Here is a 24973-nt window from a genome sequence, read left to right on the forward strand (position 1 = left end):
TAGTCGTGGGTGGGGAGTCATGGACACAAGTTTAAAGACAAACCAACCAAGCAGTAAAGAGTTACTCACCAGGACATCTTCTTAGAAAATTGATACCTGTCTTGGGCTTGGGCGGTGATAGTTCAGAAGGCTAGAATGAGTTGATCATAGAGCTTTGAGCCTGCAGAATGATGGTAACCTGCTTATGGGCCCATGCTGCCATCCAGAGGGGCAGCCATACCTCCTGCCTAATGGGTCCATATCTCTATCCAGTTGGATCCTAGGCCTTCATCCAAAGGCCCATGCTTCTATCCAAGAGGCACCCATGCCTCCATCCCAATGGGCCCACGCCTCCATCCCATTGGTGCCGTGTGAGGAGACTTCTGCCTGCTGCTGCTTCCCAAATTCCCTGACTCCGTTAGAGCAAGTACTCTGAAAGGCTCTGCCCACAAAGCCCCTGTGAGAGGAGGCCTCATTCTGCTTCCTGCCTCCCGGAGACCAGCTATTGATTTCGATAGTGATGGTGGAGAGCAGGGCAGGGAGGCCCTTGGCAGAGTGGTCCTGAGCTCCCTCTGAGCTGTTCTCCTTCCCTTTCTCTTCAGCTTGATTGTTATTCCAAAGGCCTCGTTATGGAAATTACAAAATAATGGTTCTGCAATTTGTGCATGTGTGGCTGTGTGTACGTTAATTGCTGTCCTGGTGTACCCTCTCTCGAGGCACTGCAGTGGAATCTGAGACGCGGCTCACTCTTCACTGCAGCTTTGCCTCCCTCTCCTCCTGTCACCCCAGCTATCTTCCTTCTCCAAGGTGAGGGGATGACATGGAGTGTCTGAGTATTTGAAATGGCCACTCCAAACCCACCTACATGCGTCCATAAGGGCCCAGGGCATAAAAGGGACTTAGAGATGTCACTTGGCTGGAAGATGAGGTGTGATTCTATATCTAAGAATCACACACACTCTTTTAACAGAGGTCCTGTTTATTTGGGGTACTGCCGGAGATAATGACACACACTGTCTCTTGTCCCTGTCACTGTGGTAACCTCACCCTGGCTTGTATCGTCCTCCAGAGTTGGGGAGTTACTTGCAAGGTCGCGAAAGGGAGGGGTGGAGTGAGAGGAGGCTTGTTGGGCGTGGGGTGTTACTGCAAATCCTGATCCAGGCATGATGCTCTGAGCAGGGTGAAATCTTGGCCTCAGAAGGAGGCTTCACAGAGTGGGTGGAGGGGCCCTGAGCCAGATTTCTTTCAGAAGGGAAAGCCAGGCCCAAGGGAGAAAGCGGAGAGGGCAGGAAGAGAGATGAGCAGAAACATCCGCCCCCAAACCCCAAACTCCTATTGCCAAGTATCAGGGTAATCAGATTCTTTCCAAAAGAAATTGTTTTGGGGGAAAGCTAAGCTTTCTTTGCAAGAAGAGGTAAATTGCTTTAATCGAATTACCCCTGGGGACACTTGGGGTGGGGCAAAGGCGGACACTTTAGAGAGCTGTGTTTGGACCATCTGAGGAGAGTGTGGTCCTGGGGAAAGGCAGGGGGCAGCAGGTGTGCAAAGGTCTCAGAGAGACTGGTGCTGGCTGTGGCGCAACTTGGCAGCTGTAAGATTTGAGTGCCAGTGAAAATGGCTGGAGGTCATGATCAGAAGCTTCAAACCTCACCTTCTCCAAACTTGGACCAGACTCAGGAGTAACACAGACCTGGGTTGAATTTTGATAGTTTCACTTATAGCTGTAGGACCTGGGACCAGCTACTTAACCTCCCTGTACCTTGGTTTCTGCCTCTATTTAAAGCATTAATGGCAGCACCTGTTTCATAGGCTGGTGGGAGAATTGAACATAATGATGGAGCTAAGTCCTTAGCACAATATTCACCCAGAGTGAGTCATCACCCACAATGGCCATTTGCTATTATTATTGTGCATGGTTATTGTGTTGTTTGGGAATTAAATGATATAATCATACAATTTCTTTACAGCATCTAGCCCAGCACTGGGCACGTAACCACTGTGTATTCAGTGTTGATTGTTGCTTTTACATACAACCTCTTCCAGTTGAGACAGACATCTTCCATTCCAAAACTCCATCTAATCTCCCTCTAGAGAAGTGAGAAGAGTCCGGTGGCGGAGAGGAGGCGAGGAGGATGGGCGAGGAGGAGTGTCTAGGGTTTCACCTTACCTTCTCCTCTATCATCAGCAAAGCTCACGCAGTCTTTGAGGAATTTCAGACTCCTGGTACCTTTGAATATGTTCTTCACAAGTTCTTAGAATGTGTGGCATAAAAGGAGGTCTTTGGGGAGAATTATTTTAACCTATTTTAGAAAAAAGCTGTGTGGGGAGGAGGAAGGGAGTTGATATAGAAATAGCCCAGGTTGTTTCAAGCAGAATCAGATTCGATACAGGAATTTAGGTGCTTGCAAATATCTTGAAAAAGAGGGGGAGGAGAGGTGAGGCCAGGCCACTAAGCACTCTCAGGCTGGCGCTAACTTTCAGGGAGTCAGTAAGCAGCAGATCCTGCTGGTAACGGTCACAGCTGCCTTTAGCACTGAGGCAGGGGCATAGCGAACACCTGTAAGTCACTGCCTAACTTCACCCCTCAAGTGTCATGGGCTGTTCGCCACCCCTGCCCAGGAGCCACATCAAAGCTTTTGCCTGTCTTCCCCCTTCGATACCTGGTGGGGGGGCCTCTCACTAGTAGGCTCTAATCCAGACCCCTAGAGGCTAGCATTCTGGGAAATGTAGTTCCTCTCTTTCCAGCCCTGTGAACCTGCAGGGAACATAAAAGGTGGTGTAGGCTGATTTTCCAATAGTCAATCTGTTGAGGCGGGGATCTGACCCTTTGAAGGCCCAAAAGGCATCAGTCATGAATGCACAGGCAGGGCCAACATCAGGACAGCAGGAGGGCACAAAAGGCATCACCATTTTGCTGGGGGCAGACAGCTCAGAGTTGCATAGCTCTTGGGAGAGGAAGGGAAAGGAGACGAGGAGGCATGGGTGCCTCCCTGTGAGGCAGATGGAATGGCAGCAGGAGTGGGGAGATCCGAGCAGGAGGCCCAGGCTGGGAAGCATTAAATGAAGGCTCTCCCCAGCATGTGTGATTGGCAGGGTGGGCGGGACTCAGAGTTACAGGAAATCCTGTATCCCTCAGAGGACCCCTGAAACTGGGTCAGGGCCAACAGAAGAGCCCAGGGAAGCCAGGGCTTGAGTGGGAGCACTGCAGGGTCACCATGGACAGACATGAGAACCAAAGAGCCAATGCAAATGTAAGGACAGTCTCATAATGAATGCAATTCTACAAGTACCTGAAGCTGCTGTCTGGATTGGGCAGGACGTTGGACACAGAAGGGTACAAAAGTGACTTGGATATAGCCTGTGTTCTCAGAAACACATGGCTTAGTGAGAGAGACCAGGTGATGTTGAGGAAGAGGAGGATGAAGATGAGCTAGCTCTTTCGACTGCTTATTATCCAAGTCATTTTCTTTGGATCATCATATTTAATCTCCAGCGCTATAGGTAGGTACTGTTATTATGATGCACTATCATTATATACCATTATTGTTATTATAACAGGTAGGTACTATTATTATCATACACTATTATTATTATAACAGAAGGAACTATTATTATTCCTAATTTACAGAGGGGAGCCTGAGGCTTAGGGAGGTTAGTGACTTGCCCATAGTCACACAGCTGGTAGGAGGTGGAGCTGGGATCTCTCTGGGCCCCCCCGGCTCCGTATCCTGTCTTATAATACAAGACAAGCAGTGTTGGTGGGGATGACAGGATGCAAATGCACGGATGATGCTAAGGGGGCTTTCTGGGAGGAGACATCATGTCAACTGGGAAATGAGGGACACAGTCATGGATAGGGCGGAATGTGAGCTAAGCCATAGGGAGCGGGCACATTTCAGGTTCAGAGGTGGGTGAGAAGGGCATCCAGGGATCCGTGTTAGCAACGTCTTGGAAGATTGGTAACAGTCATAGATTAGGGAAAGTAAAACAAAAAAAGTCTGAGCTCTTAAAAGTTTGTCTTGCCCGTACCCACTCTTTTGCTCATTCCATGTGAGTACGGAGTGCCGTTTAGGTACTGGCAGGCAAACATACACAGGTACTGGGAGCAGCTTGGCGGGGGAGGCAGGCAGATGAGCAGACAGCCGTACCCAGTGTGGGAAGTTCCGCAGTTGAGGCACATAGAAGTCTGGGACTGGTGCAAAGGAGGCAGTACTTCTAGGAGGAGGGGTCCCAAGCAGTTCCACATGGGTGGGAGCTCCATCTGCTCGCTTCCCCAGGAGTCCAGAGCAATTCTTGGGGCCCTGTTCTCTTTGGACAGACAGGGGGAGGGAGAGGCTGATAGAGATGCTGAAAGGGTCAGCAGGACCACTGATCCTGAGGGGCTGTGGAACTCCATGTCCAGGCACAGGACATCATCGTCAAGGCATGAGAGGCCTCGGAGGTTTTAGACAGCCAAGCGGCACCATCAGATCCCTGTGACTGGAAGACTTCTCTGGCAGGTGTGCAGAGGAGGCAAGTGGCAGTCGGGGAAATCAGGTTGCTGGTGACAAGACAAGGGCCTGAACCAAAGTGGGGCTAAAAATCGAGAGATCTGACAATAGCTTAGAATGTAGAGGTGACAAGACGTGGTGACAGTTGGATGTGAGGGACGGGAGGAGGGTAAGGGAAGAAACAGGTTTGGGGACATTTGCTTATGGGCTGTCCACAGGACACTTCCAATAGACAGAGACTGAAAACACAGAAGAGAGGACAGAACCATTAGGGCAAGGCCCTGATCCCAGCAGGAAGGGCATGAAATGGGCTGAGAGTGAGAGTGAGTGCAGGGAGAAGGGGAGTTCATCACTAGCACAAGGAGCATCTTCTCCAGAGCTTGGGGAGGGCATGTAGTAGGTGGCAAGGTTCCCACCTGCTCTTCTCCTACTTCTCTAACTGGAGCTTTCATTATGTGTCACAGGCAGGAGTTAGTGCTACATGGGTCAAGTTAATTAAAACCTACACACTACAAATAATAATGATAATAAGGACCAAGTGAGTCCACCACATCTGCCCCTCATGCTCCATCCCCTTGCCTCCCCAGGAGCCCAGAGCAATCCTTGGGGCCCTGTTCCCTTTGGGTCTCCAGGCCCATCCTGGGGCCCCCTCACTTCTCAGGAGAGGTGGTGATGGCAGCTCCATGAGCTCCCACACAGGGGTGTTTGTGGTGGCAGAACTGTGAAATAGTTAATCTAGGCAGTGAGGGAAATCTTTGCTGGATGTGGTCCTCCCTCTCCCTTTTCATGAATATATATTTTTTTTCCAGCTCAGAGATATGCCAAGAAAATAAAAGTAAAGGGGGGAGAGAGAGAGACCAAAGTGTCTTTAATTTGAATAGCTTTTCCCATGTGAAAAAACGACGGTTCATTGCAAAATATTTATCTTCATTACGCTTGGTATCATTATTGATGGAGAAGCCCTGCAGACTAATGGGAAAATCTCTCTAGGAGGCCTGAATCCAGATGAGCTGAGTCTCTACCTTGCCTTCGACATGCTGGGTGAGCATGGCCTTTGATTTATGGGTGCCCCAGCTGACCCATCAGTCCAGCCCGGAAAGAATAGTACTTATGGTTGGGTTAGCCTCACAGAGCTGGGAGAGGATTTCCAGACTAGGGCTTGAGTTCTTTGTGGCACAGACTGCTTCTTGCTTGCCTTTGTATTAAATAGGGCCCTTGCTTAGTAAAGGTGTGTGTTGAGTGGCTGAATGATGGATGAGAGACCATGAGAGCGAGCGTGTGATAAAGGGATAGGTGATCAATGAATCCGGTTTAACCATTCATTTCACAGAATGGGTCAGTGTGGTCCAGAGATGGGAACTCACACCCAGTACTTCAGAGCTGGCCTGAGGTTCAGCTCCTTCCTTCCCAGAGGCCTCTCTGTCCCTACCCTTCTTCTAGGAGATATAAAGCATAAGTGAGAATGTGGTCTTACAGCTCTTTTTCTATATTCTATTCAGAATAAAAGGAGCTTACAAAACTCAGAGTATCGTTTGTCATGGTAGATGTTCAAGAAGCCCAAGTCAGCAGCCTTGGCAGCTGACATTCACATTCGAATCCAGGCCTGTGTGTGTTCACCCATCAACAGCAAAGGCGAGGAGCTGGTCTGACTCCCCTCATCCCCACTGCACAGATGAGTCCACTGTGGCTCAGAGAGGCTCCCGTGGGACTTCCTGTGACCTCTCAGGGAGAAAGGGTTTAGGAACTGGTTCTGGAACCAGGTGTTGGAGTCAACTCTCAGGGTGGATTTTGATATTGCTGCCCCATGGCTGCCTCCTGTGACATCCTGGGGCCACGTGTTGAAAGTGTAGCCACGAGGAGGCGGGACCGGTGCTCGCCTATGTTTTCTGGTGGCCGAGTCAGTTGATTAATACACGAGGTGCTGAAAGCAGCCCTGACTTTGAGGAATTCCTCGAGGGGAGCTGAGTGTGTCTTCCCAAGCTCATTACCTGGTCTTAGAACTTTATAGCCGCACCTCATAAATTGGTTCAATGTGACATCTGGCTGTTCACTTGGAAGAGATGTCGGGTGATTTAGAGCTCCTGCATGCTGGTTTCCGGTCGGTGTCAATGCGTGGAATCTTCTGGAGGATGGAGGCCTCCATCAGTTGTTTCCTTTCTTCACACTCAGCCACCTTCAGGCCCAGGTCTACTGCTCTGAGATTGTAAAGATGCTGAGGAAGGGAGGCTGGGCCTGGGTTTGCTTATGCTGCCTCAGATGGCATCTGCCGGTCTGAACAAAGATAGCCTCACAAATGTCGGATGCTGGTGGCTCATGTTGTCCTGAGGGCGCCGTCTAGTGCTCCCCAGCACACATTCCTCCCTCACAGCAGCAGAAGGGGGCATCCTGGCCTTGCCTTCCCTGCCTCTGTCTCCCCCAGGTGACCTGTGTCCCCTGCCACACGTTCATCTCAGCATATTACTGACACCTCCTTCTGTCTCAGACCGCTTCCCTCCCCCCAGGGAGTGCTGTGGGTTTGAAATGATGGTCTTTAATCATTTCTTAAGTGACCAGCCCAGAAATCATTTCTTAGAGCCATACACACAAATTAAACTATAAATCCACACTGGGCCCTGCCTGGGAAGGACGAAGTGCAGCCTGATTCGGAGCAGAGGGGAGGCTTCCACAGGAGAAAGGAATCAGCATGCGCCGGGAGGAAAGGCGGCACCTTGGAGAGAAGGAAGACACTTGCCTACTGTCTGAGCTCCAGCTGCCATGACAGAATACCACGGACTGGGGGCCTTAACAACAAACATTTGTTTCTCACAGTTAAGGGGGCTGGGAAATCCAAGATCCAGGTGCCAGCAGATTTGGTGTCTGGTGGGGGCCCACTTCCTGGTTTGCAGGCATCTTCTCCTTAAGTCCTCACAGGCCCTTTCTTTGGTTCTTGCGCACAGAGAGAGCAAGATCTCATGTCTCTTTCTCTTTTCATAAGGGCACTAATCCCATCATGGGGACCCCACTCTTATGACCTAGTCTAACCCTCATTACCTCCCAAAGACGCCACCTCCAAATACCATCACCTTGGGGGTTAGGGTTTCAACATGTGAATTTGGGGAGTACACAAACATGCAGACTGTCAGTCTGTCACACCTACTAACTCCCCTTCCTCAGAAGGGCCCCTTCCTGCTTCTGTTCTGCTCTGGACAAGAGGTCCCAGACAGCTGGGTTCAGGCATGGGAAGGTGCTCCTCTCAGGGTTAGGAAGTCTGCGTAGCCCTATCAGGGCTGAGCCATGCATCCAGCTACCCAGACCAGCCAGGCCTGAGAGGGTCTTTGATTACCTCTGGGAGCTGGGAAAGAGGGGGGCAAAAATGATTATCTGGGAGAGTGAGAAACTGGCAGGCACTCATCAAGAGAGACTCAGTATTACAGGTTGGGGGTGGGTGATCCTGAAACATATCCACGATTCCTACTTATTTCAAGACTCATTTTAACATTATTCACCCCCCCCAAGACTAATTCCAGTCTATTTGGACCACCCAATATCTCTCTCCATGAAGACAGTCTTCTGTTTCTTTAGGTTGGTGATGGGCGTCCAGCAAGCTTCAAAGCGTCCTTGAGTCTTTCCTACCACCATGCATTTGCACATGCCATTTCCTTTGCCTGGAATGCCTTTCTTTATTTTATCTACCTGGTAAACTCCTATTTGTGCTTCAAAACCCAGATCAACTGTCATCTCTTCCAGGGGACCTTCCTTCTCTCCCAACTGATAAACAGAGGGACTGCCTCTTTCCCCCCCACTCCTATACATGCTTCCCTTTTCACATTAATCATGGTATATTATAATTACTGTTAGCATTAGGTTCTTCCATTAGGCTTGTGTTCCTTGAGAGTGGGGACTCGAGCTTACTCTGCTCTGTATCTCCAGCAGCCGGGTCAAGGAGTGATGTTCCCAAAGCTGTGCAGTCAAGTGATTGGAGCCCCAGAGTGAAAGAGCCACTGCAAATCTTTCCTTTGCCTCCAACACACTTTGTTTGTGTAAGTCACTCAGCTTCTGAGTGGAAAAGCTGAGTTTCTTCTCTGCAAGATGGGAAAAATGAAACCGGTGCCTTCACTATTTCAGAAGCCTACAAAGAAGATGAATCTGAGAGTGGGTTGGTGGGGGAATGTGTCAAAACCCTTTAGCTCCTTGAAAAATTCCATTAGAAAGTCAAGGTGTTGGTATTGCAATTATTATTTGATTCCCAAATGGTGAGCGCGCTTCCAGAAATGTGCTTTGCTTGATGAGCCGATACATTTTCAGCCCTCACTGATGAAGTTGGGAATCGAATACCTGTCATCTCGAAATAATTGACACATCTTGGTGAGGCACTTACATTCTTCTGATGAAATTCTGGATTCTTATTGAGAGTGAGGAGAAAGACGTGTTACATGGGAGCAATATTGTTTTATGGACCTTTATCTTGGTTATTAACAAATGAGCGTTACGTGTAGAAATGGTAAAGGGGGAATTCAGTAATGAAGTTTCATAGGATTATAATGATTATTAGCCTGATGATGATGAAATCCAGACTTCAATGCATGTGGTTTCCTTGGCACTCACTCTTCTGTGCCCCCTCATGCTGACGGACAGCAGGCTGGCTCCTTCTGTCCCTGTACCCTATCCTGAAGTTATCTGGGAAGTGGACATAAAGGTGGTAGAGTCCTTTAGCATATTTGGACTGAGGTGTCAGCAAACGATAATAATTACAGATGCCCATATGTCATATAAATAGCAGACATCGTATATTCTAGGAGGCTGGCACCCACTAGAGGTAGGAGGAGTTAGTGTCAGTGAACACTGCCCAAGTGTCCACTGGAAAATGCAGCCAGTCCCACCATTTATGCTCTTCTTTTCCTCTGCTTATCGGAAGCCACTGGGAAGATGAATCTGCCTTTCAGAGCAGGCTTCTGCAGAAAACCCAGCACCCACAGCCATGCATCACCTTTTTACCTTTGGTCAGGAATTCAGGCAGGCAGCCACTCAGAGGGCTCAGAACCAGCATATGACATAGACCATACTTATTTTTTCCCCTTTGGAGGCAGGGAAAGTAGGGCAAGATGCCTTCGGTGAGCAGAAAAGAAATACATCTTGTCCCTTTCCCAAGCCTCTCATCTGAACTCACGTGCACTTGAATGTGTGCATTCTCCAGCCTTAGTGCATGTGCCCCCAAATACAGACGGCCCCCACCCCCATGAATAGCTTACCTTAATGGCTAATCGGAAAGGCCGTCAGCTTTAAGCCAGACAGACCTGCTTTTGAATGCTGCCTCTGCCTCTGCCACAGACTAGCTGCAAAATATCAGGCAAGTTGTTTGACCTCTCTGAGCCTCAATGTCATTGCTGGTGAAATGAGGATGATACTATCTTCCTTACATAGTTTCATTAGAAAGAAATGATATGTGAGAAATAGAAAAATATAAGAAAATTTGGTTTTTAAAAATTAGAATTTTTTTTTGTCTGTAAAGTAAATCCAGGCTGGTAGAGCACTCTGTGGTATGGTATTGGAGAGCCAGGTATATTCTATCTTGTTGCTCCAACATCTTTAACACACAATTTCCACCTCACAAACCAAATGGCTGCTTGAGTTCCAGCCATCATGTCCACTTTCCAGCTGGCAGGAAAAAAGAAAGGGAAAAGAAGAGCTAGCTTTCTCTCTTGAAAGTCACTGCCCGGAACTCACATATACTTCTGCTCGTATCTCTGGATCTTAGCAATTTGAACCAATGCCCATGCATTATCAAGCCTTGATGAGAATGTTCCACATGGTGGCACAAACGTTGACTTTGAAAGATATAAAACATGAGCAAGGTGATGACACATTGCCTATAGTGAGCACACAATTTTATAATAGAATAATATTAATAGCTGCTTTTAATTGAGTAGTTGTTACATGCCGGGTACTACATCAAACATTTTATATTTATTATCTCATTTGATTATCAAAACAACTCTGTGAGATAAGGACTACTGTTATTGCATTTTTACAGGTGAAGAAACTGAATTTCAAACAATTACAGAACTTTCTTCCTATGGCTACAAATAGGGGGTTCACAACTCAGAGGATGGCATTCCTTTCCTCATAAAGTCGTGTTGCCATAGTTTATATTTAACGTGATATACACTAGTTTTTGTTGGTTCCAAGGAAATTGACTCGATTTTAAAACACCCCAACCAGTAAGCTGTCAAGTGTCTAGATCCAGACAGCCCATGTTCAGTTCCTGGCTGTATCACTGGCTGTGGGACCTCAGACAAGCTGCTGATCTTACTTGAGCCTCAGTTTCCTAATGTTCAAAATGGGAATATTGTAGCACATGTCTCTTAGAGCTGTTGTGAGGATGAAGTGAGGTTGTGCTGAGCACCTGAGTACCTGGCCCATGATAAATGCTTGTTTGAATACTCTCATTATTATTACTGATAACATTATTGTTACTAATATCGACTCAACTTTATAACCAATTTTAGCAGGTGATGGTCGGCTTGGCAACCCATGGACCTTGCCCTAGCAGGATGCAGAAGATGGAAGGGGGCTGGCCCAACATCCTACGCTATCCTGTGTTCTGTGGGACTTGCTAGTCTCTGGTTTAATGAGGCCTTCCTTTACTGGCCTGACCTAGTAGGCTTGGGATGGGGGTGAGGGTGAGCAAAGAAGAGCAGGCCTCTTCCTCTGCAGCAGAGGCACCAGCGTGGTGGTCTCCTGTCCAGCTAGGCTCCTGTCTTTCCTTCAGCCCTGGATTTATTTCCTTTGGGGAAGTTCTTTCCCAAGCTGCTTAGCAGAGTCTGCCCCTACTTTCCTGCACTCCTCCCTCCCTGGCTCTCCTTTGGGTCCGCGCCTGCTGCCCCTGCCCTAGGCCCTCCTGATGCCTTCAGCTGAATGGCTCTCCGCTTCCCCAACGTGCACACTGAGATCTAAGTGCTAAGTGCACCCTTAACACCTCTGATCTTTGCTGCAAGCTTCTCCCTTTAATCGTGTTCAACTGACAAACCTGAAGGCATTTGGTGATGCTAATATTCATCTAGGAACTGCAAATAGGGAGGACACAGAGCACTCTGGAAATTACCTCTCAGCACCTGGGAATAAGTGGTCACTGGGAGAGAACACAACTATCCAACCCCTTTCTGCCTCTGCTCACAGCAGGAGCCCTCTCCCCGCTGCTCTGATGTGCAACACCCGCTGATCCACTCGCACGGCCTCCAGGGCTCTAGGGTTGGCCCTGCACAGCTGTTCAGAAGGAGGGCATCCTCCCTATTCCAGAACCCGTGAGCCCCGTTTCTCTGTTCAGAGGCTACTTCAGATTTGGTGAGGTTCCCGAGCAAAAGTCATAGGTCAGACAAAAGGGATTCTGCCAAATTTGTCTGCCTTCAGCCTTTCGGATAAATGTCATGCAAATGTTCTGCCTTGTCAAGTTCACTCCTACTTGGAGAATCTTTTGGGATGAGGATAACCTTATTATTTCAATATTGATTATTACTCATCGTTATTTCACTCTTTAGAGTTGACTTTGGGACTTAGAAAGTGCTACATCCACTATCTTTGCAATTTAGGAGCTGAAACTGAGATCAACACACCCTCCTGGCCAGAGTGTGGCAGAACCAATTAGACCTGACTTTGGCCCCTATGTGACCTTGGACAGGCCACTTTTCTCTGCCATTCTGCCAGGAGGCCCATGCCACACCCTTTGGCCAGGCCAGGGTGGCGTGGGGGAAGGATGCCTGGCCCTCATCTGTCGAGACAGCTCTGGTAATATAGCTTGAGAATTTCAGCCTCGAAGCTTTTGCCCCATCATTACCAAAAAATAAAAATCAAAAATAAAATCACTTCTTTTGCTCACTTGTTCCACTTGAATGGTGTATAATATCATTATGGATTTATGTGTTTATGACTTTGTGACCTGGGGAGAAGCTGGAAATTCCACTGTGCCCATTTCTACTCCTGGGCTTCTGTAAAGGTCACAGCAAAATTATTTTATCAAGTACACCACAGAAGGGGAAATCTTAATCTTATATTATACATATGCAGCACTTGACCTTCTCTTGAGATGTGGCACCTCTTAGCTACACTTACTTAAACATAATGCAGCTCTTCCCCGGATGCACACAGAGAGAATAATTAGGTGCCCTGGCATCCCAGCCAGAGAGGAGGCTGCGCTGTGGGGCTGACCTCAAAGATGAGAAGGAGAAAGAGTTGAAGCAGGCAGGGGAGGGATGGGGGTGAGCCCCACCAAGCTGCAGCAGGCTCATCCTGATGAGTGGGCCACGTGGGCTGGTGGCTTGTTCTGATTGCCCTGCTGACTGTGACCAAGTAATTCACTGCCTTTTCCAGGGCTCAGTTTCCCCATCATAGGTCTGAGATGTGCCAACTTTGATCCATTGGGTAGTGGCTGCCTGTGGTATTGTGTTGAAGATTATGAGTCTGATCTGGGCTGAGGGGGAATGAATGCTGTGATTGATTAGTAATGTCTGCCATGGCCAGCATTGAGAGTGGTGACAGTAGCTGTGCTGGGTACTTAACCCTGTTCCAGGGTATTTTTAAGGTCTTCCCCACCCTGGCTACCAGTGATTTGTAGACTCACCAAAGCCCTAGGGCAAGGAAGCCTGGAAAGGGAGAAGCAGTAACAACTCTCCCAGGAGAAGAGTACTGTTCGCCTTGTCAGGTTTGGGGGAAATGAGATTTGTGTGATGCATCTGCACGTGGATGGTTATTTGTTTCTGTTTTTTTCATATTGGCTCAGCAGAGAGAGTGAGGAAAGCGAGGCCTTTTGTGGGTACAATGACTCGCCAGCCCTTGCCCCGGCCCACAGGAAGGAGCCAGGAGCCCTGGGTGGCTTCTCGCCATTATCCAACCTTGAGAAGCACCGTGAGAAGGCACTTTGTTTATCTTAAGAACCTGGTTATAAATTATTTTTCAAGGGAATCCATCAAGGTCTGTGTCAGGAGAAGTACTTAAAAATAGGGTTTTTTCTCAGAGTAAACACTTCAGTTTAAAAATGTGGGAAGCAGCCTGACTGCCAGCATATGTCCTCCTTGTCCACTGCCCAGAGCTATAGATTGATGGTATTTTTAGAACCTTGGCAGCTGGGCTCTGACACAAGAGGAGACAGGGCCTGGGGAGGGGTCATCTGGGGATTCCCCTCAACCCCCCAACAGAGCAGTGGGAGCCTAGGCCTGGCAGACCTGGTGGCCCAATGGGCCCAATCAGGATAGAGGACCTTGGAGCCCCTGGGAATGTCTGAAGTCATCTGGTTCTCACCTTCCTCTGCCTCGTGAAGCATCTCCCTGGTAGTGGAGAGGGAAGTGGGGAGGCCATACTCCCTTAAAGTCTGTCCTGGCTGCTGGCAGGGTGTTTCTACTCTCTTTTAAGGGACAGATCCCCTGTCCCCACCCCCAGCACAGGCTCACCCACCTCCTTCACCAACAGGCTGTGACATAGGCTCTTCTCCAGGAGGCCTCACCCTGCCCCTGGAGCCCAATGTCTTGAGAATTCCATCCCCATCTGGCCATTTGCTGCCTCTGGATTGGGGCTTCTCCAGGTCCCCTTCCACTTCTGAGTCCCTGCACGCCTGCCTTCGCTCCTCAACAAGAGCCCTCTTCTTTCCCAATGTAAAGAGAGCGAGTCTCTTATATCCAACTCAGGGCACACAGAAAGTGCTCCCCAAAGTCTTGTGGAATGAATGAGACATGCATATGAAAGGGAAGGGCTCTGTTGGCTCAAGCTAGGAATCAGCTCCACCACGGGGCTCTCAGCAGCTGCTGGCTGTCCAGTTGGCCTGTTGGGATGGGCTCAGGTAATGCTGCACCTTCAGGGGCCAGTGTAATAAAGGAGATGGGGGGGCTGAGTCTCCAGCTAGAGGCCCCTCCCTGTCCCATTCCTAAGTCCTGAAGGCTCTTCTGTCTGCTCTGAGGACTCTGGAGTCTGGAGACCATGGCACCCCCTCCTCAGTACAGGAGCTCCTTTAGACCTGTTTTGAGGCTGGCATTAGGGGACAGACTTGTGGAGTAGACACAGCCAGCTCCAAGAGGAGCCAAGTCAGTCCTGATTTCCGTGTGAGGCCCATCCTACCTTCCCTGCTCTGGACCCTTTCCTAGTGTCACTCCCAACCCCCTCAAGGTCCTAGGGTCAGTGAAGCCACTGCCAGGGCATTAGATTTTTAAAAGAGAACTCCAGGAAGAAGGAAATGCCTAACCCGAGTGGAGGGCGGGCTTTCCAGCATCAGTAGGAAAGCAGGAGCACATTCCAGACAATGGGCATCGTTTGACTCCCAGCCCCTCGGCTCAGTGCCTGGCACCCAGTAGGGGCTCAGTGCATATCTGTTGAAGGAATGAGTGATCCCCGATCAATCACCAGATCCTCCTCTTCTAAATGACTCTTGAATCCATCTACTTCTCTCTGTCCCCTCTACCCTGGCAATTGTCAATCTTTCTGGGCTACTGTGTCTCCCCCTAACTGTCCTCTCTCCTGCAATCCATTCTCTTCTCAGCTGCCAGTGTGATCTTTCAGAAACAAAAGTCTGATTGTGTTTCTTCCCAATTTTAAGCCCATCCGTGGCTTTTGCAGACCTACGGATAACATCCAGGGGCTGGATGACATTTCAGGTTACCTCTGCAGACGCAGCCTCCTCCTTGCTGACTGATGCCTGCCCACCCACGTACACTCTCTGCCTGCGCCTGCGGCACTCCCACTGCACCTCAACCATGGAAACGCTGCTCTCAGTTTCTTGACTGAGTCATATTTGTTCCCCTGGGCCCTTGCACATGCTGCTCCCTCCACCTGGAGGGCTCTCTATCTCCCCTCACTAACCCACCTTACCTCTGCCAACCTGTGTGCCTCTTCATTTCTTCTTTATGTCTTAACTTAGTCATCACTTGCCCGAGACCTTCCCAGACTGGGTTGGGTCCCTCTTTGGCCTCCCCACCCTGGTCCCATCCATTGGGATTCTCAGTTGAGAGTCTGCCTTCCTGCACGAGGGTGGCAGCTCTGCGGGGAGGGATCTTTGTGTGTTTCATCCACTGGTATATGCCAGTGCCTAGCACAGCTGCAAGTGCAGAGTAAATCGTCAATTTGAATACTTTAAAATGAATGATTGATGAAAACATTCAACATTCAGCTTAGCTCCTTGCAGAAAACATCAAGTTGCTACTTATTGAGGAGATGCTACATTCCAGGAAGTTTACCTACGATAAACTGCTCTGCACAAAGCTATGGGAAGGAAGTTGCCCAGAAGCCTTTGTTACAGATGAGGAGGCTGAGGTCTGGGGGGTTGAGTAACTTGCTTAAGATCACACAACCAGTAAGCGGCAGTGCTCTCAGACCCCAGGGCCATGATGTTTCCACTCTATCAGGTGGGCAAGAACAGTGGTTCTCAAAGTGGAGCTGCGTCAGAATCCCCTGGAGGGCTTGCTAACACTCAGATCACTAACCCACCCCAGAGTTTCTGGATCAGTAGGTTTGGAGTGCAGTCGGAGGTTCTGCATTTCTGTAGCTCCCGGGAGCTGCTGCTGCTGATGCTGCTGCCGGTCTGGAGACCACAGTTTGAGGATCACTGGCCGAGATCCTTAGAAAACACCTGGGTTTGCTTTATGGCCACCCCCACTCTCTCTTCAACCACACTGACCTTGGGCCGGGATGCAGTCCTGAACTCCCTTCTGAGAGGCTGGCGCCCGGTCCAGCCTCCCTTGCCTGGAATTGGCCTTGGCTGTGCTGGGCCCAGCTGCTCTCTGGCACAGTGACAAGGACCTAAGTGCCTGCCCCTCCCCCTTGAGACTTTGCTCTTCTGTTTGTCATCCTTCAGTCCTGACCAGTGATCTCCCCATTCCAGCAAGGAAGGCGCCCCATCCTGACCCCACCTCTTTAACAATGTCCGTGCTGATTGATGTATTCTAGGCTCGCTGCTGCTGCTGCTGTCTGAGCAGCTTAATAGCGCTGGAAGTTACAGTCTCGTCTGTGTCGTGGTGCCTGCAGCATTCGTCAATTTTAGCAAGTGTCACCAAGAGTGATACGAGTGTATGACACAGCTAAGTATCCCCTCTGCACAGGCCATTACAGCTGGCGCGGGGCCCAGGGAGGCAGGAACTGGAGACCCTTTTGGCTTCATGCATGCAGGTGACATAGAAATGAAAGTGCCCCAGCCCGTCTCCTGCCATGGCCCCCATAAATGCTTTGTATTCCTGGCAACCTCTACAACTACCCAAGGGTCCCCAGGCGAGCCAGGGTCCTGCTCTCTCTGAGTCTTGATGTACTCTTTTCCCTTTGCCTCACCCTCCCATTTTTGCATCAACTTTTACTCCTCCTTCAAGGCCTGTGCATGTGCCACCTTCTCCAAGCAGCCTTCCCAGCTCCCCTTTACTGTCCCCTTCCTCTCAAGACCTCTGGCACAGGGCATCTCAGCCCTCTCTGACCTGCCCTGTTCAGCTCAGCTCCTTGGGATCAGAGATTGCCATCCAGGCTTTTGTGTCCTCCCACAAATTAAAAAATGGAGTGATTGAGATTCTCTTTGATTCCTAGAGTCCCGTATACACAATGCAAAACATTGGGAAAAACACAAAATAATCATCAGTAATGCTACCACTCACAGTTTTCATTTTAGTGAGTATGGTTTATATATATTTACATATATATGTATGTGTATGTGTATATGTATATGTGGTGTGTGTGTATAATGAAGTTCATACTCTACATATCATTTTAGAACCTACTTTTAAAATATTTTTCCATGACATAATTTTAATGGCTATATAGTATTCCATTATGTGGATGTTCCATAATTTATTTAATCAATACCCTATTGTTTGACTTTTGAGTTCTTTCTTTTTTCCCTCCTTCCTTCCTTTCTTACATATTATAAACGACACTGGGCTAAAGATCCATCAACATAAATCTGCTCCCACATCTACTCGCTTTGCTTTAGAATGAGTCACCAGAAGTATAATTCTTGAATCAAAGCTCTGAACATTTTTAAGGTCTGAATACAGAAAAGCCTTAAGCATCCACAGTTTGTGTGGAAGTGCCCATCACCTCATGCCCTCTAATATTGAGATCACATTATTATTATTGTTTTTGTTATTATTACTATTATTATTATTTTGCTGAGGAAGATTACCCCTGAGCTAACAGCTGTGCTAGTCTTCCTCTATTTTGTGTGTTAGTCACTGCCACAGCATGGCCGCCAACAAGTGGTATAGGTCCGTACCTGGGAACTGAACCCTGGGCCGCTGAAGCAGAGCATGCCAAACTTAAGAACTAGGCCACAGGGCCAACCCCTGTTATTATTATTTTTTATCACAGCTTTTATCTTTGGGGTCTTATCACAGCCAGCCTCCAGTGAATGTTCAGTTCAACCAGCCACAGAGTGCATATGCCCATGTGTAAGCCTTATGCTAAGCAGTAGGGAGAGGGAAATGCAAAGACGACAAGACTTAGCATCAGCCTTCAGAGATCTTTCAAACGAGTACAGTAATTGGATGGATGGATGCGTGTGTACCTGGGAACTACTTCTCTGCTATCAGTCTTCTCAACATCTTGCCATGAATATAAGGGGAAATGGAAGTATTCACAGGCCCTGGGTCCCAACGAGATGTCCTGGGTTGTTCAAGGAGACTCATTGCTGGGAAGAGCAAAGACTACTGGTGAGAGTAGACAAGCATCCCGGCAGAGGGGCCAGTGCCACCTCTTTCCAGGGAGCTTCGTGCCTGGAGTTCCAGAGTTGGGAACCCATGGTGTCAGCCACCAATACTCTGAAGGTGATGGAGACATTTGGCCACAGGAGCGTCTCTAGATATCAGGCCCAACCTGGGGTCACAAGACCCAAGGGAAGACCTGTCCAGAGCTGTGTGCCTGTCCTTCAGGAGCCTCTTGCCTGCCCACACTGCCACCGCAGCGCCCACCCCAGATCTCCCAGCCGCTGCAGAGAGAAACGCTTCTGCCTCTCTTTCACAGTGGGAGCAAAGTGTGGAGGTGAAGGGGAGGTTTTAGGAGTAAGGAGCTCAGGGCTATGACCCTCTTTCTTCCTGGTCAGGAGCACGTGCCTTTTCCCTCTCACTGTGGCCCGGTGAGTGAGGCGTGCAGACCTCCCAAGCCAGCTGCTGAGCTGCACCTGCCTTGAGAAAAAGGCACCCGGTTCTTAAGCAGGGGATGAATATTCATTGGCATGAACCTTTGCAAACTCATTTGGGGAGAAAAAATTAGATCAAGAGAAGTAATCAGATTATTAAAAAGAAAGAGCGAGGACAGAAGGCAGCGGTGGAGGGAAGAATCACATTTAAAATGCAAGGAGAGGTTTCCTTCCTGCTGAGTAGCTGTGACCCCCTGGACCATGCACCAGGAATAGTTAAGCTCTCCCACATTTCTGCTGCATGAAAATGTTGTTTTCTGAGGCCTCAGTTGAGGGGGGATGGGCAGAGGCAATGTGCCCCTTCCACATACGAAAATTATAAAATAATGTTTCGAGGTTTTCACTTTATCTTCCTTGGATATCAGAAAAATTGAGAGAGCTAAAGAGGCTCTGGTGAGTGCTGAGTGACAGGTTAAAGGGCTCCAATAAAGATTAGATGGTCCACTATCTCCTGAGGAAATTGCATAAAAGTGGTTATTCCTTCTTGCTTCTATTAATTTCCTCTTCCTGGCTGCTTGGAAATGCTTCATAACCTGATGCTGCAGATGGAGATGAGAGGCGCTTTCCATTATCTCAATCACTGCACTGTTTATGAGACACTTAATCTGTTTCTTTATAAAGTAATAGTACTGTAGGTGATGGATTTAGTGTCACTGGAAGTCTGCATGCAGGGACGGGAGTGGTGGGGGGGCTGGCGGTCTTGAGAGCATTGTAAGCACAGGTAATTTGTTACATCTTGGAGCCTCTAGGAAGTTGGGTGGGCGTTTCAAGGTGACCTTCTGGATATCAGCTAGAGGTCACGTGTACAAGTCCCTTATTGCTTGAAGGATGAGGGAAACGCAGTGTGTTTTGCCTGGGGAATGGATAATATACTTATGCAGAGGGACCTGGTACTCAGATCTTGTCTCTTCCTCTCTGCCTAAGTTGGGGGCAGGGAAACAGGTGTGTGTATGGGGCGGGGGGGGGGGGGGGAAGGCGGGCGTGCCACCCCAAGGCCCCGTTTATCACCTGTCTGAACTGTGATCTCTTGCAATGGAAGGAAGTAAACCCCCTTTTCTTAAGGAAACAAAGCAATCTGGGCTACACCGGTGTCAGAAACAAACATTCAGCACTCCGAGTTACAGGTGTCCTACTGACAAGGGTCTTGTGTGAATCCCCAGCAAGGTGCACGTGGCTCTTCTTTCCCACCCACCTCCTGGGATCATAATGAAACTCTCCCAGCAGCTGAGATGGGGCTGGGCACTGTCTGATCTAATTTCCCTTCCAACCTCTCCTGTTCTTCCACCTCTTCCCTTGTTGCTTTGTCTTTGCCTCCCCTGAATCTCGCCTCTTAGTCGCCGCAAGAAAACATTTCTTGTGGTTCTCATCTCATAATGACAGATCCCCAAAATGATGTCCACCCTGCCTCACCAGTCCCCTCTGTGCACACACAAGCAGAGTGCAAATGGCGCTGTACGGGAATCAGTATTCATGGTCTGCCTCTCCCAGCAGGAAGAGTGCTTCCCAAAGTCTGCTGCCCCCATCCCCTGCGCTCTGCTCTGTTCCTCTAGCAAGGTGCCTCGCTCCCAGCAGATCTCCTATAAACATTTGTTGAATCAGGAGCTCATAACTGTGGTGATAATATTGACCGTAATTTTATATTAAGAGAAAGACAATCTCTGAGTTTTGAAATGATATTAAAGCAAAGAACTATGTTATCCACCTCAAAACTGCTTGAAAGTGAGGTTATGTGCTTGGTTAGGCTTTCACATTACTTAATTATTATTTTTTGAAACTGTGGAGCCTTTCAGCAGGTGTGTGGTCTCCAGGCTGCCAGAGTCCCCACCACTCTCCACTGCTGTTACTTCCAGTGCTTTCTGTACTCAGGGGGCTTATCTGGGCAGAGGCCATCTGCCTTTGCTTCCCTTGGCCTAAATATTCTTTGTTAGAATCTACCCAGAAGCTTCATGTAGCTCCCCTAATTAAAGCTGCTTTTTGTCAAGGGGCAGCATAATTTTTTACTTATTTTTCTATGTTGAATTTCCGGTTAAATAACAATGCTATTAACTTCCATTTCTTATTAGTGGTGTCTGATACAAGATGAGTTAAAAGCACTTTATGGACTAGCCAGGCACTTTAACAATTATTTAAAGCATTAATTCTATGAGAAAATATAGCACAAGTGTGCTTACAAGTTACAATCTAAAAATCTAATGAATAAGCCTAGGAATGCTGCTTCTTTGTAAATCAGGGAATGCCCAGACAGAGATTTTATTAAAATATTATCTTATGAATTCTGAATATTAGGGGGATTCACCCATTTTTCAATTATAGGTAAAATATACTTTACAGATATAATTATTCACCCATTATACGAACAAGAATAATATGCGCAGAAGCAGATTCTTCCATTTGGTTCTAGGATTTATTTGCACACTTTGGGACTCCAAACTTATATTCTGACCTTGAATTCTGAAAGTTCCTGCAAAGAAAACTTATTTTTCAAAATAAAGTGGGTAAGGGGCTGGCTCAGTGGAATAGTGGTTAAGTCTGCATGCTATACTCCGTGGCCTGGGGTTCATGGGTTCAGATCCCAGGTGCAGACCCACACACCACTCATCAAGCCATGCTGTGGTGGCATCCCACATACAAAATAGAGGAAGATTGCCACAGACGTTAGCTCAGCGACAATCTTCCTCAAGCAAAAAGAGGAAGATTAGCAACAGATGTTGGCTCAGGGCCTATCTTCCTCACCAAAAAAAAAAAGAGAGAGAGAGACAGAGAAGGTGGGTAAGCAGAGGTAGAGAGGAATTAGCATTGTTCAACACTTTTTAACACTAGGTACCGTTTCATATTTGAGTTTATTAAATTATAATGACCTGTGGGAGTTGTTGTGGGAAGTGTGTTTCTTTTTTATAGATCCTTTGTACAGAGGAGCAAGTTGAGGCTCTGAGGGATTACATAACTTGCCAGTGGTCACCAGCCAGGAACCAGCGGAGCCCGGATGTGGACCCAGGACTGTCTGATAACTGTCCAGGCCTCACTGCCCCGGGGGGAATAGAGTCACACCCCCTCTCAGGACCTCTCTTCCCAACCTTTCTCTGAACTTCTCTCCCTGAAGTCTGCTCTCCTGCATGTCCTCCCTTGTGGCCGACTTAGAGTCTCGAGGCTTCAGGACACCCAGTTCTGCCTTCTTCCATCAGAAATCTCAGAGGAAGTCACTTTCTAAATCTCTCTGCCACTTGTGGATATCAGGATGATTGTTTATGCTGTTAACTTATTAAATGTAAAGCAAGGAGCTTTTAAGTGCTGGAAAGAAAGTAAAACGCCTTGTTCCTGTTAGACTGGTGCATTAAGAAAATTACAGTGTGGCCGGGACCCAATGAATTCATGAGAGTCGCCACTGCACCCTCCCCAGCTTTCCAGGGAAAGAGCTTTGCTGTGTTTGACAGCACAGGCCTGGGTTCTCTGTTCTTCAGCTCCAGAGCTGAATGGGGCCAAGCAATTCTGGGTGATTTACAGTGGAAAGGGCCAAGTGCTTCTCACAGAAGATAAGGAAGAGATATGGAAAGAAGAAAGGGAAAGAGGAGAAAGAAATAGAGGGAGACACTTCACTGAGTGGGCTCGGAAGGTAGACCAGTGAGCCATGTTCTGGGATACCTTGGTTGTGCCATTCAGGGTTTTCCTTTTGATGTTTATTTGTTGAGTCCTTAGCAAAGATTTAAATTTTTTTTTCTTTCTACTGAGAAGTTTCTTTTGAATGTGCTGACATGGGTCAGCAAGTGGCCCATTTTTACATGGGTTACAACAGAAATCTTTAAGAACATTATTGGAGCGTCTAGACAAGGTTTATCCCAGTGGGTTCTATGAAACTTGAATCCAAGGGGATGCTCTACAAAATAGGGCTTCGTGGTGAGAAAATGTAGCATTCTATATCCCATTTTTGGAAGTTCTGAGAAATTCTGTAATAAAAATGAGATGAACTTCTTAAATTCACGTGTTCAAAATATCTGGCCACAGAACAGGTGCTAACAACTCAAAGATCACGAACTCCATGGAACTCTCTTGGGTTATGCTATTCCAGAACATTTCATTTCAGAAATTACCTCCCATCCAAGATGAGCTCCTGCTCCAGGGCACTTCCAGAGTAGCTGAAACCCTATACCTCACTTCAAGTGAGCAAAGGAGTGAGGAAAATTTCCCAGCATAGGAAATAGTCCTGCTTTCTTATCTTAGCACCATGGATATTTTTCAAACAGTTTATGTGTATATCATCACTATCGTTTCTCCCACTGTGTCATTCCAGGCAACTTTTTTAACCTCTCCATGTCCCAATTTCCTCATTAGCAAAATGGAGATAATAATAGCTACCCCATAGAGTAATGCATGGAAAGCACTTAACAGGAATGTTAACAGATGGTGGCTACTGATATTATGAAAGAATACTCTGCACTTTCCAGGAGGGAACAATATATTTGGGAAGATGAACTTCGTGTAAGTAGAAGCCATTATAATGGTACTTCTCTTACAGTGATGATCACGTTGTATTGTAATTGTGTGACTACACTGGATCAAGAGCTCCTTGATGACTGGCTCTGTTCTCTAAACTCCCTTGATCAGGTTATCAGAAGGGTCACAGTAAATGTCTATGAATGACTGAGTGAAGTATATAAGAAAGCCATGCAGTTGACCATGCAGTAAGTTTTATCCAATCTCAAAGGAGGATGAACCAGAACAGGTTTCATGGGGAGAGGAAGAGTCAGGAGCTGAGATGGTGAGAAAGGGCCTCCAGGAAGTAGGTCAGGCAGAAGCAATATTTTGACGAATCAGCAGAGAGGAGACCAGATGTCTGGAGTAGATGGTCTGTACAGATGAGGCATGGTGAAAGCCTGACGGCTGGTTTAGAGTGACTTCTCCATTCATGGCTCTTCATAGGCTGACCACATAGGGAACTAAGAAAAAGTGCCCTATATCTGAGGGCACCTCTAATGGGCATCAGGCTGTACCAGGTGTTCCCAACCTTCCCCACTGCCATGTACATGATAGATGACACCAAGTGTATGACATGTTCCCTGGTGCACTGCCTGCAAAGCCATTATTTTTTCCCCCCACCTCCCAAAGCATTTCAAAATGCAATTAAGGGAGAATGATGTTGTTAAGCCAGTAACCTTGAAATCACTTTAATTTCTTTTTAAAGAATCACTCATGAATTTCACTCCTATACCATCCTTCATAACAAGTGCTTGTTAACACTGCTCGCAGTGTCCCTCACATGTGTTGCACATGGCATTTAAGAACCATGGGTCCAGTGCTCTGTCAACCTGGACCCCTTGCCATCTGAGAACATTAGGTGAAATTCCTTCAGTGAGTGACTCAGGGTAAGGCCCTGTCTGTTAACCAGGTGGAAGAGGGAGGGAATAACCATTTATAGAGCACTTATCTCCCAGACACTGAGCTACACATTAGATTCATTTTCTCAATTAAATCTCTCGACACACCTGAAAGGGAAGAGTCATTATTCATATGTTCAAGTGAGAAAGGCCAATGGTACCAGGAAGGTATGTTTCACTAAGGATGTTTGAAGAATTGGAAGTGTTAAATAGGGGTCTCCTCAATCTAAAATGCTCACTTTGTGCAACAGAGTATCTCAGTTTCCATTTTTGGGCGGGCAGACTCTTTCGTTTTCTAGATCCAGGGAAGGGCCTCTGACTACTGCTCTTCCATTAATACTCAGATGGTCTCTTTGTGTTCCAGCCTGCCCTGCAGGGATGTTCAAGGCCAACCAGGAAGCTGAGGGCTGCTCCCACTGCCCCTCCAACAGCCGATCCCCTTCAGAGGCTTCTCCCATCTGCACCTGCCGGACTGGCTATTACCGAGCGGATTTTGACCCTCCGGAAGTGGCATGCACTAGTAAGTGTCTAGTAAGGGTCTGGGCTGGGGAGTTTGGTTCCTTGACAGTGCAAGTGATGGGTCTGGGGCAGGAGAGACTTCATTCTCCGACTGTAGTACAAAGCAGAAATGCTGGCTGTGGTGCTGAAATGGACAGCTCCTGTGCTGGGCATGCAGGGCCCCTCTCTCTGCTTAGTAGCACAGGGTCAAGATTATGTTCTTTCTTACTCCCTCCTCCCAGATAGGAGAGTCTTCCTCACCAAAGCAAGAGAATGTCTTCCCGCTAGGTGGTAAAAATGCCAACCTGGAAAGTTCATTGAGTGCAAAATCAAGATTCACTAGGATATTGCAGCAATTCATAGTAACTTCCAGTCACCTCCTCCAAGAAGCTCCCTTGGTCGTGACAGCTGAGAATATCTTCTCTCTTCGCTGAGCTTCCTGTATCTCTGTGACCAGGCTTTCATCAGACTTTCATAATTTTATTAATTGCCCAGTTATTCTGTACTTG

At 47.8% G+C, this 24973-nt stretch overlaps 1 protein-coding gene across 1 annotated transcript in view; it reads left to right on the forward strand.

Annotated features, from left to right (window-relative positions):
• The window catches only part of EPHB1 (EPH receptor B1), a 417501-nt gene that overhangs the window by 254153 nt on the left and 138375 nt on the right, over positions 1-24973 (forward strand). The window contains exon 4 of the mRNA XM_008512898.2: positions 24331-24486. Coding sequence (XP_008511120.1) covers positions 24331-24486 — 156 coding nt within the window. The remainder of the gene's footprint in view (positions 1-24330; positions 24487-24973) is intronic.

The sequence above is a fragment of the Equus przewalskii genome, chromosome 15 (assembly GCF_037783145.1).
Source record: "Equus przewalskii isolate Varuska chromosome 15, EquPr2, whole genome shotgun sequence".
Taxonomy (NCBI): domain Eukaryota; kingdom Metazoa; phylum Chordata; class Mammalia; order Perissodactyla; family Equidae; genus Equus; species Equus przewalskii.